The sequence below is a fragment of the Tupaia chinensis genome, unplaced genomic scaffold (assembly GCF_000334495.1).
Source record: "Tupaia chinensis unplaced genomic scaffold, TupChi_1.0 Scaffold000187_1, whole genome shotgun sequence".
Classification (NCBI taxonomy): domain Eukaryota; kingdom Metazoa; phylum Chordata; class Mammalia; order Scandentia; family Tupaiidae; genus Tupaia; species Tupaia belangeri.
Genome location: NW_006159662.1, coordinates 6025029 through 6040882, shown reverse-complemented (window position 1 = coordinate 6040882; position 15854 = coordinate 6025029). Strand labels below are relative to the sequence as shown.

Genomic DNA, 15854 nt, shown 5'->3' with positions numbered 1-15854 from the left:
CAATTGTGAACAGATGTCTCAGTCCCCTGTCTCAGGAATGTTCTAGGAATCCCTTACATCACCTTAAAGGGGCCGGGGACCAGGCGGAGGTGCTCCAGGTAGTGTCGATACACAACAGGATCAGCCTCATCTTCAGCACAGCCACACAGCCGTGGTGATACCTCGGTCACCTTTGCTATCTGGGGCTTCTAAATTTGGCATTGTCAAGGGATTCATTTCCTTTCAGCCATTGATCTGAACAGCAGAATCCCGTTCGGATGGTCCCAGCCCCACTTACAGGCGGGGTGAGGCCCTGCTAATTGGCCGCTTGCCTCACCACTGGCTTTTAAACAATCGGTTGTATTCTCTGCCCGGCAGGAAGCAGCAGACCCATCAGGGCTCTGGGCTCTCTCTTTGTTCTGACTTTATGGCATTTTAGACCACAATAAGAAACACTGTGTCCTCCGTGGGAGCCCATTGTGCCAGGCTGCACGGATGTGGGCTCTGATGCTCTTCTCTAGGAAGAACAGGGGCTTTGTGGCAGGCTGGGGTGCTGGACACTGTTACTGGGGCAACTGCCTGGCCAGCATGGAGATGGCGCTGGTCCCTGGGCCCCCTTCTGTGCCCAAGTAGAGGGCGGGCAGGGAGAGGATGGAATTTCACCCAGAGTGGCAGCCCTGGGTACCTGGTGATTTATACATCAGGCCTGTGCTAACCACTGCCTCTGCTTTCTCTGGGCTGCCGAGACGACCTCAACCTGCCTCCAGGTCTATCTAACCACTCTCACACCCCACCCAAGCCCACCGTGGTGAGCAGGAGCGGAGAGCTACTTCTGGGTGGATCTGGTCCTTTGAGGCAAGAGTTCTGGTCTTGGAGAAATGGTGTGAGTGGGGAGACGCCCTAGACGTAGTCCATCGGCTTCACATGTGAATGGACCAGGGGGAACGGAGAGCTACTTCCAGACCCTGCCAGGTCAACCACTGTGATTCCCTCCCCTCCCACCTGGCTGGATGCTTTCACCAATAATGGCTCACCCGGGGCAGAGGACAAAGGAGGCCACTGTAATAATGGGTAGGACAAGACCAGGGCGGAAGAAGCCCAGGACAGGAGATTTCCGAGGGTTATCTGGGCCCCGGTTATACATCAGGCCTGTGCTAACCACTGCCTCTGCTTTCTCTGGGCTGCCGAGACGACCTCAACCTGCCTCCAGGTCTATCTAACCACTCTCACACCCCACCCAAGCCCACCGTGGTGAGCAGGAGCGGAGAGCTACTTCTGGGTGGATCTGGTCCTTTGAGGCAAGAGTTCTGGTCTTGGAGAAATGGTGTGAGTGGGGAGACGCCCTAGACGTAGTCCATCGGCTTCACATGTGAATGGACCAGGGGGAACGGAGAGCTACTTCCAGACCCTGCCAGGTCAACCACTGTGATTCCCTCCCCTCCCACCTGGCTGGATGCTTTCACCAATAATGGCTCACCCGGGGCAGAGGACAAAGGAGGCCACTGTAATAATGGGTAGGACAAGACCAGGGCGGAAGAAGCCCAGGACAGGAGATTTCCGAGGGTTATCTGGGCCCCGGATGATGAAGTGTCTCACGTGGGTGCTGAAGGGAAAGTGCTTCACCTCGCAGGCCCACCTGTGTCCCCACTCGACTAAAGGGTGAGGCCAGTGGGTGAAGTGGAGTCCTTTGGAGTTGCTCCCACCATGAGCACCTGAAGTGAGGAGGCCAGCTTCCTGCTGGGCCCTTGCAGAGAATCACATTCGCTGCTTCTGTAGCCCATCCCTCACTCAATGTCCATCAGGTGTGTTCCTCCCCTCTTCAGTGCACCCCACACTGGCCCCCTTATTACCTTATGCCACTGCAACAGCCTCCCAGCTGGATTCTTCCTCTCCAGCCCACCTTCCACGTGGTAGCCCAAGTTAGTGCTCAAACACCATGTTAGTCCCAGGCTGGACACTGTTCAGTGGCCTCCAGAGCCACAAACTCTCCCTGCCACGCAAACCTTTGACTTTTCCCAAACACGTGGGCCTTTCCATGTCACTACGCCTTTGTGGTTCCCTCTGCATGAGATACCCGTTCCCTCCCCAGCTACCCATGTCTACCCTAAACTCTCCAAGACTTGGTCTAAATATCTCCTCAGTCGATCGACTGATGATGGGTGGAAGAAGCAGCTTTGCCTTCAGGCTCCCAGAACAGTGGGAAGATGGAGAGCAAAGGGTACAACCTGCTTGGATAAAAAGCCAGGCCTTGGAAGCACTGGCTTGTGTCCCTAAAGAGCTGAAGAGCTTGGCTAGAGACTGTCCTACAGAGGGGTAGAAGGAGGGGCGAAAATGGCAGAGTCCATCGAACTCTGCTTTGTGTGCCTTCATATTGGCTCAGTTTTCTGGCATAACCCAGGCACATTCCTGGGTACTCTTGGTTACACGTATGCTCTCTCTTTACACTCTGGATCCCTTATAGGCAAGGGGCGTCTCAATTATCTTTGCATTTCCAGAATCTGGATTAGAACATGCACATAGTAGACATGCAGAAAATCTTTGAGTAAATAAATATACTTAAACTTGAAAGTATTCCTTTACCTAGAAGACTTTTCTCTATAAATTTTTTACTGTCAGTTTCTCCAAATTATAACTCGGGAAGCCTCCTGGAAGAAGTAGGTTCTGATTAATTAATTCATTGTACATTAAAAAGTTATTGCGCGTCTGAAAGTGCCAGGTATTTTCAAGGTATTGCAGGACTGTGGGATACAAAAGAGATAGGGGTTCTATGCTCCCAAGCCAGGCAGACTGCCTCGTCATTCGGCCTGTGTGGAACCACTCATTGCTCCTGACAGCCGTGGTACCTGGGACATGGTCAGCAGTCAAATATGACTCACTGCGTGCCCAGCATCATGAGAGACAGTCGGCCCAGCTCACACATAGCTGGCTACTTCACTGTGGAGACAAACTATCTACGGGGCCACTGGAGCCCCAGAAAACCCTATCCAGGGAAGATCTGATGACAATCTCTCGGCCTCTAAGAATTTAGTGGGCTCTCTTTCCATTTTTTTTTTTTCCCTCTCAATTTGATCATAAGCTTCTCAAAGAAAGGTGCATTGTGGCATGACATCTGGGTTGGCATTATGTCTGGGGTTAGCATCATGTCTGGGGTGGGCAGCATGTCTGGTAGCCGCTGTCCCTGATCCCTATCCCAGCACCGGTACGGGGGAGTGCATGAATGAATGAGGGAAGAGTGACCACCACCAACAGGCCCTTGGGGCTGAGTCTCAGTGACGCTCAACCAAGAAACCCAACGTGAATGAGTTCTGCAGTTCTGGTAGGTTAAGTGTGGGGGGTAATCTTCCAACTTAGCATCTCTATTTTGCTAAATGTTACCCTCAGATTCTGAGTATTTCTTTTCCTTTTAAAATGTTTGCTATAAGTCACATGTCCTTGCCAGAGAGAGAGAGAGAGAACTCCCCGGGGGGGAGGGGGATGAGGGGAGATGGCCACACCGCAATCCCTTCTCCTCCATTTCCGTCTCAGGATTTCAGGCATGCATACACAGGTGCCAGGTGTATTTTTCCAGCTGCTGGCTCGAGGACTTGAACCACATAGTCAGTCATATGGAATCCAGCTGCCTTAACCTCCACACCATCTACTGGCCCAAATCTGAGAATTTCCTATAAGAAATACTAAGACACAAATCCAGACAGTGTATATTTGATAAAAGCCATTTGGTCTCTCCCTTTCATCTGGATGCCTTTTAACTGGTTATTTATACCAGTTATTGCTTAGTGGTTTAGGAGGACAAGATCTAGTTCATGGGTTCTCAAGTAAAATGTCAGCTTGTGATGAGAACAGAGTGTGGCCTGGTCCTTTCTATCTTCCACAGATTGCTCCTGGTGTAACTTACTCCCTCTCTAGGACAGTTTAACTGGAGGTTTCTTGAGAGTCAGTGCTTCAGGGCCTTGGCTTTTTGTCTTTTGGGATGAACTGTTGTCTTCTCATGTTTGCTGTGCAGGCCTGGTGGCTGAAGCTGCTTGCCTGAGTGCCTTGATACTGGGCTGTTCTGTAACCTCTACCACCCCTGGGTGCTTTGAAGTTCAATGTGCAAGAAAAAGTTCAGTAAAAGGATGTAGAATCATGAAAATGAGGTTATAGAAATGTTAACAAAGAATCATTTCCTGCTTCCTGTACTTTTCTTTTTTAAAAAATGTATTTCTCTAAGGAATTTATGTCACCATTAAAGCCATGGAAGAGTTAAGGAAGGACAGGCTTGGGTCAAAAAGAGGGTGAGATTCCTGAGGAGATATCTTGGCAGAGACCCAGCATGTTTTGTTACTTGAGAGCTCAAGGTTTGAGGAGAGAATTTCAACCAAAAAAAGAATAAGACTTGGGAACCAGCAGTTAGTGTACTGGCTATGTCGCTGGACTCCCACGAAGTCGACTGTGGTTCGTGTCCCAGACCTGGTGGCTTAAAACCCACGCCGGGCGCATGTGCGTGCATGCCCAAGATCCCGAGAGGAGAATGGAGAAGGGATTGCGGCGTGGCCATCCCCTCTGGGGAGTGATTTCTCGCTTTCTGTCTCTCTGTCTCTCTCTGTCTGGCGAGCGCACGTGCCCTATAGTGAAAAACCTCTCAAAAAAAAAAAAAAAGAATAAGACTCAATCTAGAATTCTAATCTAGAAGACTGATGGTTTGAGTCCAGCACTTGTCACAGGGATGGCTCCAAGTGGACTGCAGTGGCCACAGTCATGCAGTCTGTGGCAGTGGGAGGAATGACTGGGATGATGGATTTTAACCTCCAGGCAGTGCCTGGCACTGGTAGGTGCCTCTGGTCATCTTGGAGGAGGAGGAGGCGGAGGAGGAGGAGGAGGAGGAGGAGGAGGAGAGAAAGATAATTAGCAAGAGAGAGGAGACAGAGGAAGAGAAGGGAAGAGAAAGTGAAGAGATAAAGAGGTATGTAGGATGGGCGAAGCAGTGTCACTCAGCCTCATGGCACCATTGGTGGCTTGTTCACTGCCACACAAGCTCCCTTTCCAGTCATGACCTCCTGACATGAGCAGCAGTCAAGATGCAAGCCGTAAGGGATGTCCTGGGAACCTCAAACACTGCAAGCATGCCAGCCCTGGTACGACGCTCAAGAAGGGGAGGAGCCTGTTCTTGTGGCGTCTTGCCTGGCTTGGTCACGGAGAGGGCTTTGAGAAGCAGGAAGTCTCTTGGAGCTCAAGGCTGACTTGATAGTCACCAAGGGCACTAAGACACTTGAGAGGGTGGCCTGTCCAACTGCCTGATTCTGCCGACTTTGCCAAGACCAGGCTCTGGTTAGTAGCTGAGCCAGGCTTCTCCCTCCACATCACATGACCTCGGTTTTTGTTAAAGGTAGGCCTGCCATGGATGATCATTCCTAGAGAATCCATCGTTCCTTTCTCTTATGACAAATGGTGCCACCATCAGCACCTTTACTCCCTGGAAGCCAGTCTCCTTCAATAGGCAGACACACTACCGTAACCTAACCCAAGCCAGATGCAAAGCGGCTCCTCTTTTGGTTTGATGGCTACTTAATTGGCCTTCCTGTGGGAAGGTCCCCTGCTTGGGCAGTGGGCACGTCCAGGCATAATGCACGGCGTCCAGGCTGTCCTGTATCAGTGGGAGGCTAACTTTCCCAAGGGGCTCACGTACTTCTATGACGATCGATGACCTCTAATTACTGTTCGTGTTTGATAGTCAGCAATTATGTGCCAATCACTCACTTGTTAGCTGGAGGCTCACTTAGCAGCCACTAAATCTTAATCCTAATGAAGACAGTCCCATGTCTCACCAGTGACCGTGAGGACCTCAACAGATTGCACCTGTAGTAGACAATACTGCCAGGTTTTAGGGCTGCTGCCGAAGGCTCTGGGTCAGAGCCAGACTCACCCTCTCTCCCCGAGTCTGGCTGTAGTTGAGTCTCATGAGCTCAGCAAACCTCTGCTCGTAGAGATGAAGGAGCAGCACCAGGTACAACCCTGAATTCATTAGCTCGTTCTGTGCCTACAGGTGGAAAAGGAAGCTCTTCAGTTCGTCTATAAAATGTGCATGGTCTAAATCATGGGGTGGAGGGTAACAGGGCTCAGAGGTGACAGGAAATAGGATAAGAGCCCATGCTCCAAGGCAGGGCCTTCGCCTGGGGACGAGTGGACAGAGCAGGAGGACGTGGGAGTCATCCCCCTGAAGCTCTTCACTCCCTAATGGAAGATGCGCTCAACACATTCCATCCACATGTACGGAGCAGTTACATGGGACCTGGGAGTTACAGGGAACACAGGGAGAAAAGTCTCAGAACTTCCTGCCAGGACCCCTTCATTTGATGTGGGGAAAAGGGCCTCTTTCACGAAAGCTCCAGAACAAGCTGCAACATCTCGAGGTGCAGAGGGCAAGAGTCTAGTGGAGTATGACAGGGGCAATAAAGAGACTAGTGGAGTATGACAAGGGCAATATGCCCTGACGAGGTGATCTTTGATGGCCCTTCAAGGTAGGCTTTGGTAGGGGTCTCTGGGGCCTTTCTCCAAAGAGGAGCTCTGTGTCAGCAAAGAGACAGGGCAGAGAAGAACATGTGTGGGACGAAATCTTCTGCTCACTGCTGTGACTGAGTTATATAGGGCGTTTGTTTTGGATTTTTTTTTCTCTAATGAGAGAGAGAGAGAGAGCAGGAGGGAGAGAGAGAAATGGACATTTTTGAGGGTCTCACCATGTTACAATCCTCCTGCCCCAGCTTCCCAGTCAGTGAGGACCACAGGTGTGCATGGAGTCTGGCTTATTTAGGTTGGCTGGGGAACCAAACCCAGGCCTCCCATGTGGCCCCCACCAGCATGCAGCAGCACTGTCCCACTGGTACCACCAGGTACTTTTTTAAACTTTATTTTATTTATTTATCTCTATCTAGCTATCAATCTATCGATATCTATCATCTGTCTATCTCTATCATCTATCTATCTATATCTATCTATCTATCATCTCTATCTTAATTTGACCAGAGAGGCAGGGAGAAGGAGAGAAAGAGAGGGAGAGAGAGGGAGAGAGAGAGAGAGAGAGAGAGAGAGAGAGAGAGAGAGGAAGAGAGAGAGAAAGTGAGAAACTAAGCTGCCAGGTCCAGGACTCGAACAGTGGTCGGCCAAGTCCTGTTAACCCCCATGCCATCTGCTGGCCCCCTTGTTATGGATTAAAAAAAAAAAAACTGGTAGGGGAGATAGAGAGGTGGGGCCCTTATTAGGGTACACTGAGGCATTCAGGCATCTTCTCTGTGGACAATCTATAATACAGATGCCATAGGGGTACTCTTTCGTCCTAGATCCCTCCTTTGTCCAGAGAAAGGGTCCTAGACCTTGTTTCTGCATGTTTCTTCCTTTACAATTGAGTTTTTTGATGGTGTCACCTAAGACCACTCTCCCTCTCCTGCTGGTCTGCTGTCATGTAACCCCCAGAGAACATCCGCCAGGCAGGGTCTCAGATGGCGCTGGGTGCCTCAGGGCCTTTGCTCGTGCTCGCCCTGGTTCCTGTGCATCTGTTGTGAATGCTCCTCTTCCTGTTTTTTTTGTCTGGGCTTCCTTAGAGCTGGCGCAAAGGTCACCTCCTTGCAAAATCCTTCCTGATGGTCCCCACTCACTTCTTCTTGAAGCCTAAGCATTTGTCTTTATTTTGTACACCACATTTCACACTTAATGTTTATATATTTTTAAAAATTTCTTTTTTTTTTCTTTTAGAGAGATTTTTGCTATAGCAGTTGTGCACTTGCTGGAAAGACCGAGAGACAGAAAGCGAGAAATCACCCCACCAGATCCGGGACTCAAACCGCAGTTGACTACATGGGAATCCAGCAACATAACCATCTGCTGGTCCCATGTTTATTTTCTTGAGAGAGAGAGATGGTTTCCCCAACAGGATCCCGATGCCATGATCCATCTCCAGCCTCTAGTCAGTCTCCCCCTGATTGTGGGCACGTGAGTTCCCAGCATACTCAGGGAAGTCTCCAGATTTGAACCAGGAACCTTTTCATGTGGGATTGCCTTGCAGAGCACTGCGTTTTACCACTGCACTGCTCTCTGGCCTCTGTTTTTTCTTGAGTGGGGGCTGTGTTTTATTTTCCTCACCGGTGAGCAGATGCTCCATGGGGAGGTTCTGGCCGCCTGGCTGGCCACAGTGCCTGTCCTCGGTTGCTCTGGCTGTGCCACATTCACTGTGAACCCTTCAAAGACCTTCAGTAAATCAGTGGCATTAGTAAAGACTCCCCCTCCTCTGCAGGGAGAGGAGGAGCAGACCCTTTAATGCCCCATCCCCAAAGGTAGCAGGTTCAGGATGGGCCAGACTGTGTGTTCAGGAAGCCACCCAGCCCCAGGGGACTAAAATATCCAGCAGAGGGCAAGGCCGTTGACGTCACCCTTGGGAAAGGTCGGAACTGTGACTGCCCAGAATAACGACGTGTGGACTTGACAAGTGACCACCCCAGCATCTCGTCTTCCTTCTTCCTGCTGCAGCTGACAGAGCTCGCAGGCCCATCTCCCCACTCCCGCTAGGTCAAGGGTAGCTCAGGAAGCGGGTGCAGAGCACACCTCTTCCAAACAGCTGGGCCGAATGGCTGCCAGGAAAGGTGTGGAAGTTGAGCAAGGATCAATGTGCTCTTCCTTCTAAATCAAGCCACCTCTGACTCCAAGATCACTGCTCCAGGTCTCTCCACCATCCTGCAGGCCCCAAGGTCACTGCTCCAGGTCTCTCCACCATCCTGCAGGCCCCAAGGTCACTGCTCAAGGTCTCTCCACCATCCTGCAGGCCCCAAGGTCGCTGCTCAAGGTCTCTCCACCACCCTGCAGGCCCCAAGGTCACTGCTCAAGGTCTCTCCACCATCCTGCAGGCCCCAAGGTCGCTGCTCAAGGTCTCTCCACCATCCTGCAGGCCCCAAGGTCACTGCTCCAGGTCTCTCCACCATTCTGCAGGCCCAGCGTTAGAGCCGCAGTCCTTAGCAATTAGTTGCCTATTTTTAGCCTTTGGTCCTGGTGTCTGTGCTCTATGACCTTGGCATAGAGCAGGCAGAGGGGAGTTGCTTGTTTATGCTTTTTGTGTTTTTATTCCCTCCTCCCGCCTTCCCTGTGAATTGGTGCCTGCCACCTACTTCTATCTTGTAAGCCACCTCCTCTAGAAGCCTTCCTAAACTGTCCTGTAGCTCCTTGTCCCTAATCTCTTTTCCTCTGCCAAGACTTCCTCTTGTGAGCTGCCCGGGGTTTTTTCTCCATGGGTCTTGGCCAGTGAGCCTTTATGCTCAGAGACACTCTGATGCATAATGGCAAATCAATCAGCTAGAAAATGGCTTGCAACTATCAGGTTTGTCAAAGCATTCAGGGAAATCATTTACTTTTTATGACTCAATAAGGCCTGGAGGCATGCAGATGGGAAAATATCCACTAATGTTTTCTGCAGATAATTTGAAAAGTCACTCCTAGCAGACTGTGTCTCTTCTCCGGTCTGTGGGAGGGAACCTGTCACGTGGCGCGCTGTAAATCTCTCTGGCTCAGCTGCTTTATGCGCCCTTTGCCGAGGTTGTGATGCTCCACAAAGGGGCTGGGTCGACCAATCAGCGCAGGCGTCTGACAGTCACACAGGAGTCATCCTTTATATCCCGAGCCACAAGTGGGAGGGACCTGTTAGCTCAAAGAGCTCCGTTGCTCGGCAAGGGCCAAACGAACTAGAATTTGCAGCGTTATTGATTGGCGCCACTCCTGACCCACTCCTCCCTTGACCCAGTCACATCACACTTTGACTCCCACGCGGAGCTCCCTTTTTTCTTTTTGTGCACCAGACTGAAGGGGATGGGGCGACGAGCTGGGCGGCCCTTGAAAGGTAGAGGCCTGTGAAGCTGTGAGCTGGGGCTCTGCAGAGCCCAGCCGGCCTGCCAGCTGTTCTCCTTTCTCTTCTCTTGCAGTCCCCACCCCACTCCTTCATTTTGTTAATATTTATTTTGGCCAAGAGAGTTGCTCCTCATGAAATTTCTCGATATAATCCGCTCGAAGAAGCTGACAGTCTGGCTGAACCTTCTATCAAGTCTTCGAATATGTTCAAGAGATTCTCCCAGGTCTGAAGGTGATTAGGTGACTGCGTGTGTCCAAGGACATCTGTCCTTGGCTGAGATGGCACAAGGCCAGGCCTGTGCTTCAGAGCCAGACCAGCTGGAGACCTGCAGAGACCCTCCTGCATGGCAGAGCAGAGATGGCAAGGGAATGCCCCTTACACAGCAAGTGCTGCTGGGTAGTGGGCACTTGGGGCCATGGGCAACTGTGACTTTGGGCAAAGAGTTTTAACTGTGTAGGGCCAAAGTGACTCCACTGGTAAATGGGAAGAAGTTACCTCTGTCTTGCCTACTTCTCCAGGGCATGATGGTAAAATAAGCTATAATTCATGGTACTTTGTGAAACAAACATCCTACAAGAGGCAAGAATCAAAGCCAGGGTTCTGGGTAAATTGTCTGCGAATAAGATCGGTGAGGGCCAGGCCAACATTTGTCTTGCTTGCTCCTGTATTTCTAGTGCCTAGCCCAGTGCCTGGTATATAGAATGCATTCAACAAGTTTATGCACAGATGAAACAATGAGGAAAAAACTCCACAATTTTGGATAAGATAGTGGCCCATTCCGCCATGGCTTTTTGACTCCAGTGGCTCCAATTTTGACATGCATCAGGAAATCCTAAAAGGGCCGTTTAAAGCACAGTTGCACCCCTTCTTACTCTAAGATTCTGATTCTGGGGGTATGGGGGGGTCAAGAATATGCTTTTGTAACAAGTTTCCAGGGATCTTGAGGCTGGCCTGGGGACCACATTTTTTTTTTTTTTTGGAGAGATTTTCACTGTAGGGCGCGTGCGCTCGCCAGACAGACAGAGAGAGACATAGAGACAGAAAGCGAGAAATCACCCCCCAGGGGGGATGGTCACGCCGCAATCCCTTCTCCTCCATTCTCCTCTCGGGATCTTGGGCACGCACGCACACGTGCCCAGCGTGAGTTTTAAGCCACCGGGTCTGGGACACGAACCGCGGTCGACTACGTGGGAGTCCAGCAACATAGCCATTACGCTAACTGCTGGTTCCCGGGACCACATATTTTGAGAACCACTGTTTCAAACTACGGGTCAATAGTTTGTAGCCAACCAATCAGTTCTGGCCTGTGGACGTGCCCTGATTGGATGGAAGGAAGTAAGTTATGAAAGAGAGAGTGCTATGGTGTGAATGTTCCTTCCAAAATTCATGATGAAACCTAATTGCCATTGCGACAGTATTAAGAGGTGGAAACTTTCAAAAGTGATTAGGGGGCCAGCCAGGTGGCATGATGGGTAAGGCAGCTGGATCCCACATGTTTGACCACACTGTTTGAGTCCCAGAACTGGAGGCTTGAGAAACAGACCAGTCATGTATACACGTGTGCCTCAAATCTCAAAAGAAGAGTGGAGGAGAAGGGATTGTGGCATGGTTATCCCCTTGGGGAGTGATTTCTCTCTCTCTCTCTCCAGTGAGTATACACACCCTAGAGCAAAAATTAAATAAAAAAAAGTGATTAGGTCATGAGGGCTCTGTCCTCATGAATAGATTAATGCCATGACTCCAGGAATGGGTTAGTTATTTCTGGAGTTCATCATCCTCTTTCTGTCTTGTGTGCACTTCTTCATCTTGGATATAGCCCCCAGTCTTGGACTTTCCAGCCTCCAGAACTGTGAGTCAAATAGGCTATTCTTTGTAAATTACCCAGTCTGTAGTAGTCCACTAGAGCAGCAGAAAAAAGGACCAAGACAGGGTGAACACTCCCCATTTTGCTACAACCATTCAGTCCATGTTTCATGATACTCAGAAGATTCTGGTCATTTGTTACCTGCCTGGCCTCTATGTTATTTGAATGTATAGCCTGGGATCTAAAATTCCGTTTAATCTGTTTCCTCCTGGCCCAGTTTGGAGCCCGGAACACTATATCTCTGCATGTTACTACCCAGGAGTTTTTCCTTCCACTCAAAAACTAAGTATCCCACCAGAATCCAGCATGAATCCCACATCCAGGTTAAAGCAAGTGCTCACAGGAGGAGACATGGACCTGCTTCATGCGCTTCACATGTAGTGCTACCAGAAGATGGACAGTGGTGCCGAATGCCTGTCGGGCTTATTCAGGGGTCTTTCACTGAGGAGGGAGGGGCTGTACTGCTCTGGGTCTTGACAGGGCTATGGTTAGACCACCAGGTGCCTCCATCCCAGAAGAGCTTCATCCAGGCCCTGGACCCCATGGCTGCATTAGTCTAGTGGGCCACTCTCGGGACTATGGGCTATAGCCACTGGAGGCCTTGTAATAAGTGCTGACCCCACTCAGCCCCTGCTGGAATCACTCAATGTCTGAAAGGCAAAGGAATAATCAGATTTCAGTGTTAGGAGCAGCAGGCAGCCCTACCCCTCCTAGATGTTTAGAACCAAACCAGGAAAACAGACCCTGATTTAAGCCCCTTCACACCCTCAAAGACCATTGACGGTGCTGACCAGTTGCCTTAAAGGCACAAGCCCATCCGTGGTCGTATCTCAAGCAAAGTGTCTGTCTCAGGTGGTCCAGGCTTCACCCTCCAGGGCATGTGAATGGAAGACTCTCTTTTTCCTTCCTGGCCATAAACATCCAGCCTCTGCAGGAAAGCAGGTAGGACCCTTTAGCAGCTGTTCCTTTTCATGGTGGCTGCACATCCACCCTTGTTCTGTCCCTCACACACCATGATCATCACTTGCTGTGGTCAGTAGAAGGCCGTAACCATGTTTCCCATGGTATCTCCACAGTATCTGTGTATCTGCGCCCTCAGCTGCTTCCCACCAGCAGTGACCTAGTGCACGAGGGTTCTTGTGACCGTTGTTTTACACAGCGGAGGTCTGTCAGTCTAGTTTCTGCCTGTGATTTTAACAAAGGGCATTTCCAAAAGGCTCTGAGGGCCTGTCAAGTTCTCACCAAAACCAGCATCTTTTCCGCCTCCGTGTGGAGTCATCACAGTGCTGGATCTTTTCCATCTTCTCCTCCAGGTGCTCTTCCTGCCCGGCTCTGTGGTGGAGGCCAACCGCTGCAGGTTGCATCAGGTGGGCTCCCGTGCCCTCTGCGTCCCGCTGGGTCTGGCCAATGGGAGGCCCTGGCAGGAGCCCTGGGGCAGGAGGAGAGCAGCTCCCATTCCCTCCCTGCTGGGCAGTACGGTGGCCAGGGCTGCTTTCCTCCACTGAAGCTGCAGGCTGCTGGTCTCTCTGGATCCTGGTATGTGCCCTTTCCTGGTCACTTCAGCCAAGGGGTGGTCACATTGCCAAGTCCCAGGATGCTCTGCATTGTTTGTGACTTTCCTTCGCCATCCTCATTTGGCCCTTCACCTGGCTCTCATCACTCATCCCTTTCAAGCATGCCATCATGTCTTTTCTGCCCAAATCCCCGCTGACACAATTACTTTCACACTTCATTCTAGAATGTCTTGTGCTTGACCACTAGGTGAAGTGAGGCTATGGGTTTGGGGATGGCCTCTGGCTTTGTTTGTTCAGTGACGACTCTCACCTGGTCCCTGGTGCACTCGGCTCCTTCCCCTGACTGCCAGGGAGGCTGGGCACCTTGGTGGCTGTACTATGACAGCTCTCATCCCTGGGTGGCTTCTCCGTGTCCCTCATGCATGGCGTGTGTTTGCAATTGTAGTGTCTTTTCCTACATCCCCTCCCTCATGGGGTGGGAGCTCTCTCCCCCTTTTCCTAGGTTGAGAGACTAAGGTCCAGTGTTTACATAGTTTCGCCAAGGTCTCACAGCAACTCTGGGGAAGGGAACAGGATTTAGTTCTGGTCTCAGTGAACACTGGGGTGCTTTTCAGGGGAACAGGCTGCCTCTGGTATAGGAGTGCAAACCTCTCAGTTCAACTGGAAAAAATTGTCGTTAGCAGGTCAGCTCTACAAGCATGTGGCAGCAGCAGCCTGGCAGAGGGAAAACAGAGTGGGAATGCTGGGGACCAGAGGGGTCTTTCTAGATAGGTCTGCCCCAGAGCTGCGCCATGCTGGTGACCTCTGCAGACCACGCCGGTCGAATCCTGACTGACTGGCCCCATCTGGGTGCATCTGTCTCAGGAAGTCTCGCAGGCTCCATTTCCTGACATGGGCTGCTCTTTGAGAGGAGCTGGGCCGCACTGTGACTGTCACCTTGACCTCCGGCACTCAGAGGGCCTGCTGCCTTTCAGTATTTTGACTCCTACATGCTCAGCCTCCAAGAGTGTGAGTTGCTCTGTTTCTCATCTCAGACCCGAGGAGCTGGGAATTAGGGCTGAGTGATGTGGGACCCTCAGGTCTCAAAATAATGAATTTATTTCTCAAGAAATTCTTTTCTTTTTTCCTTCCTTCTGTTCCTCTCTCCTCTCTCCCTCCTCCCTCTCTGCTTCCTTCCTTCCTTCCTCTTGCAAGGTACCTTCTAGATCAGCATTAGTCAACAGAATACAGCCTGAGGCACAAATACAAACCACATATGTAATTTGAAAATTGCTAGTAGCCACATTCAAAAAGTAAAAATGAACTGGTAGAGTTAATTTTAACAATACATTTTACTAACCCAATATATCCAAAGTATCATTTTAACATATAATCAATATAAAAGTGTTAATGTGATATTTTACTTTGTCTTTTTGGTATTATAAGTCTTTGAGAAAATATTTCTCCTTCACTTAAAAAAAACGTTGCCAGGACCAGCAGATAGCGTAATGTTTATGTTGCTGGATTTCTACACAGTCAACTGTGGTTCAAGTCCAGGACTTGGCAACTTGAAACTCACACCAAGTGTATATGCATGTGTGCATGCCCAAAAATCCCGAGAGGAGAATAAAGGAGAAGGGGATTGTGGTGTGGCCATACCCCAGGGGTTGACTTCTCACTTTCTGTCTCTCTGTCTCTCTCTGTTTTCTGGGGAGTGCACACGCCCTATAGGAAAACAAACAAACAAACAAACAAAACAAAACCTCTCTATAAAAAACACAGTAACAACAAATATTTGCCAGAGGGAGAGGGAGAAAGTACCTACCAAGGGGGTGTTGTCATGCTGCAATTTCTTCTCATTTATCTATCCCGTTGGGATTTGTGGCACACATATACATGCACCCAGGGTTGTCTTTAAGTCACCATATTCAGGATTCAAACTGCATGGTCAGTCATGAAGGATCTGCCTCCCTTAACCACTAGGCCATGGGGCTAGCCCTCTCCTTCACTTTGCAAGGATAAACTTTCCTTGCAAAGGAATAAGGCACAGAATTCTCTAGGTTGTAGTTTGTTTGTTTTTAAAAGAATTATTCTATTTAACTTTATTTATTTATTTATTTTAATTTGACCAGAGAGGAGGGTGGAGAGAGAGAGAGAGAGAGAGAAAGAGAGAAAGAGAGAGAGAGAAAGTGAGAAAGCAAGCCACCAGTTCTAGGACTTGAACTGTAGTCAGCCATGTAGGAGTCATAGGGCCCTTAACCACCATGCCACCCACCAGCCCCTGTTTTTTTTGTTTTTAATACTTTAAATATTTTACTCCATTATCTTCATTTTTTTAAAAAGAATTTTTTTTATAATTATTTGTCATTATTATTATTGTTTTAAATTTGAACAGAGAAAGAGAGAAAGGGAGGGAAAGTGAGAAAGCAAGTTTCCAGGTCCAGGACTTGAATCATGGCTGGCCATGTGGGAGTCCAGTGCCTTTAACCATGCTTTGGCCATCTGTTCCTGCATGCCATCTACTTAATGTTAGGCTCTTAGCATATTAATCATCGTTGTTTTATATTACTGATCAGGTAATTCCAACATCCCTGCTATAACCAAGTCTGGTTCCAATGCTTGCTCTATCTCTTCAAACTATTTTTTGCCTTTTAGT

At 49.7% G+C, this 15854-nt stretch overlaps 1 protein-coding gene across 9 annotated transcripts in view; it reads right to left on the bottom strand.

Annotated features, from left to right (window-relative positions):
* MARCHF10 (membrane associated ring-CH-type finger 10) overlaps window positions 1-15854 on the bottom strand; it is a 104514-nt gene that overhangs the window by 3651 nt on the left and 85009 nt on the right. For 7 of the 9 annotated variants that reach the window (XM_006146820.1, XM_006146822.1, XM_006146819.1 and 4 more), the window contains one exon: window positions 5882-5995. The exons of the other annotated variants lie outside the window; for them this stretch is intronic. In XM_006146820.1, the coding sequence (XP_006146882.1) occupies window positions 5882-5995 (114 nt within the window). The remainder of the gene's footprint in view (window positions 1-5881; window positions 5996-15854) is intronic. 9 annotated transcript variants of the gene reach the window in all.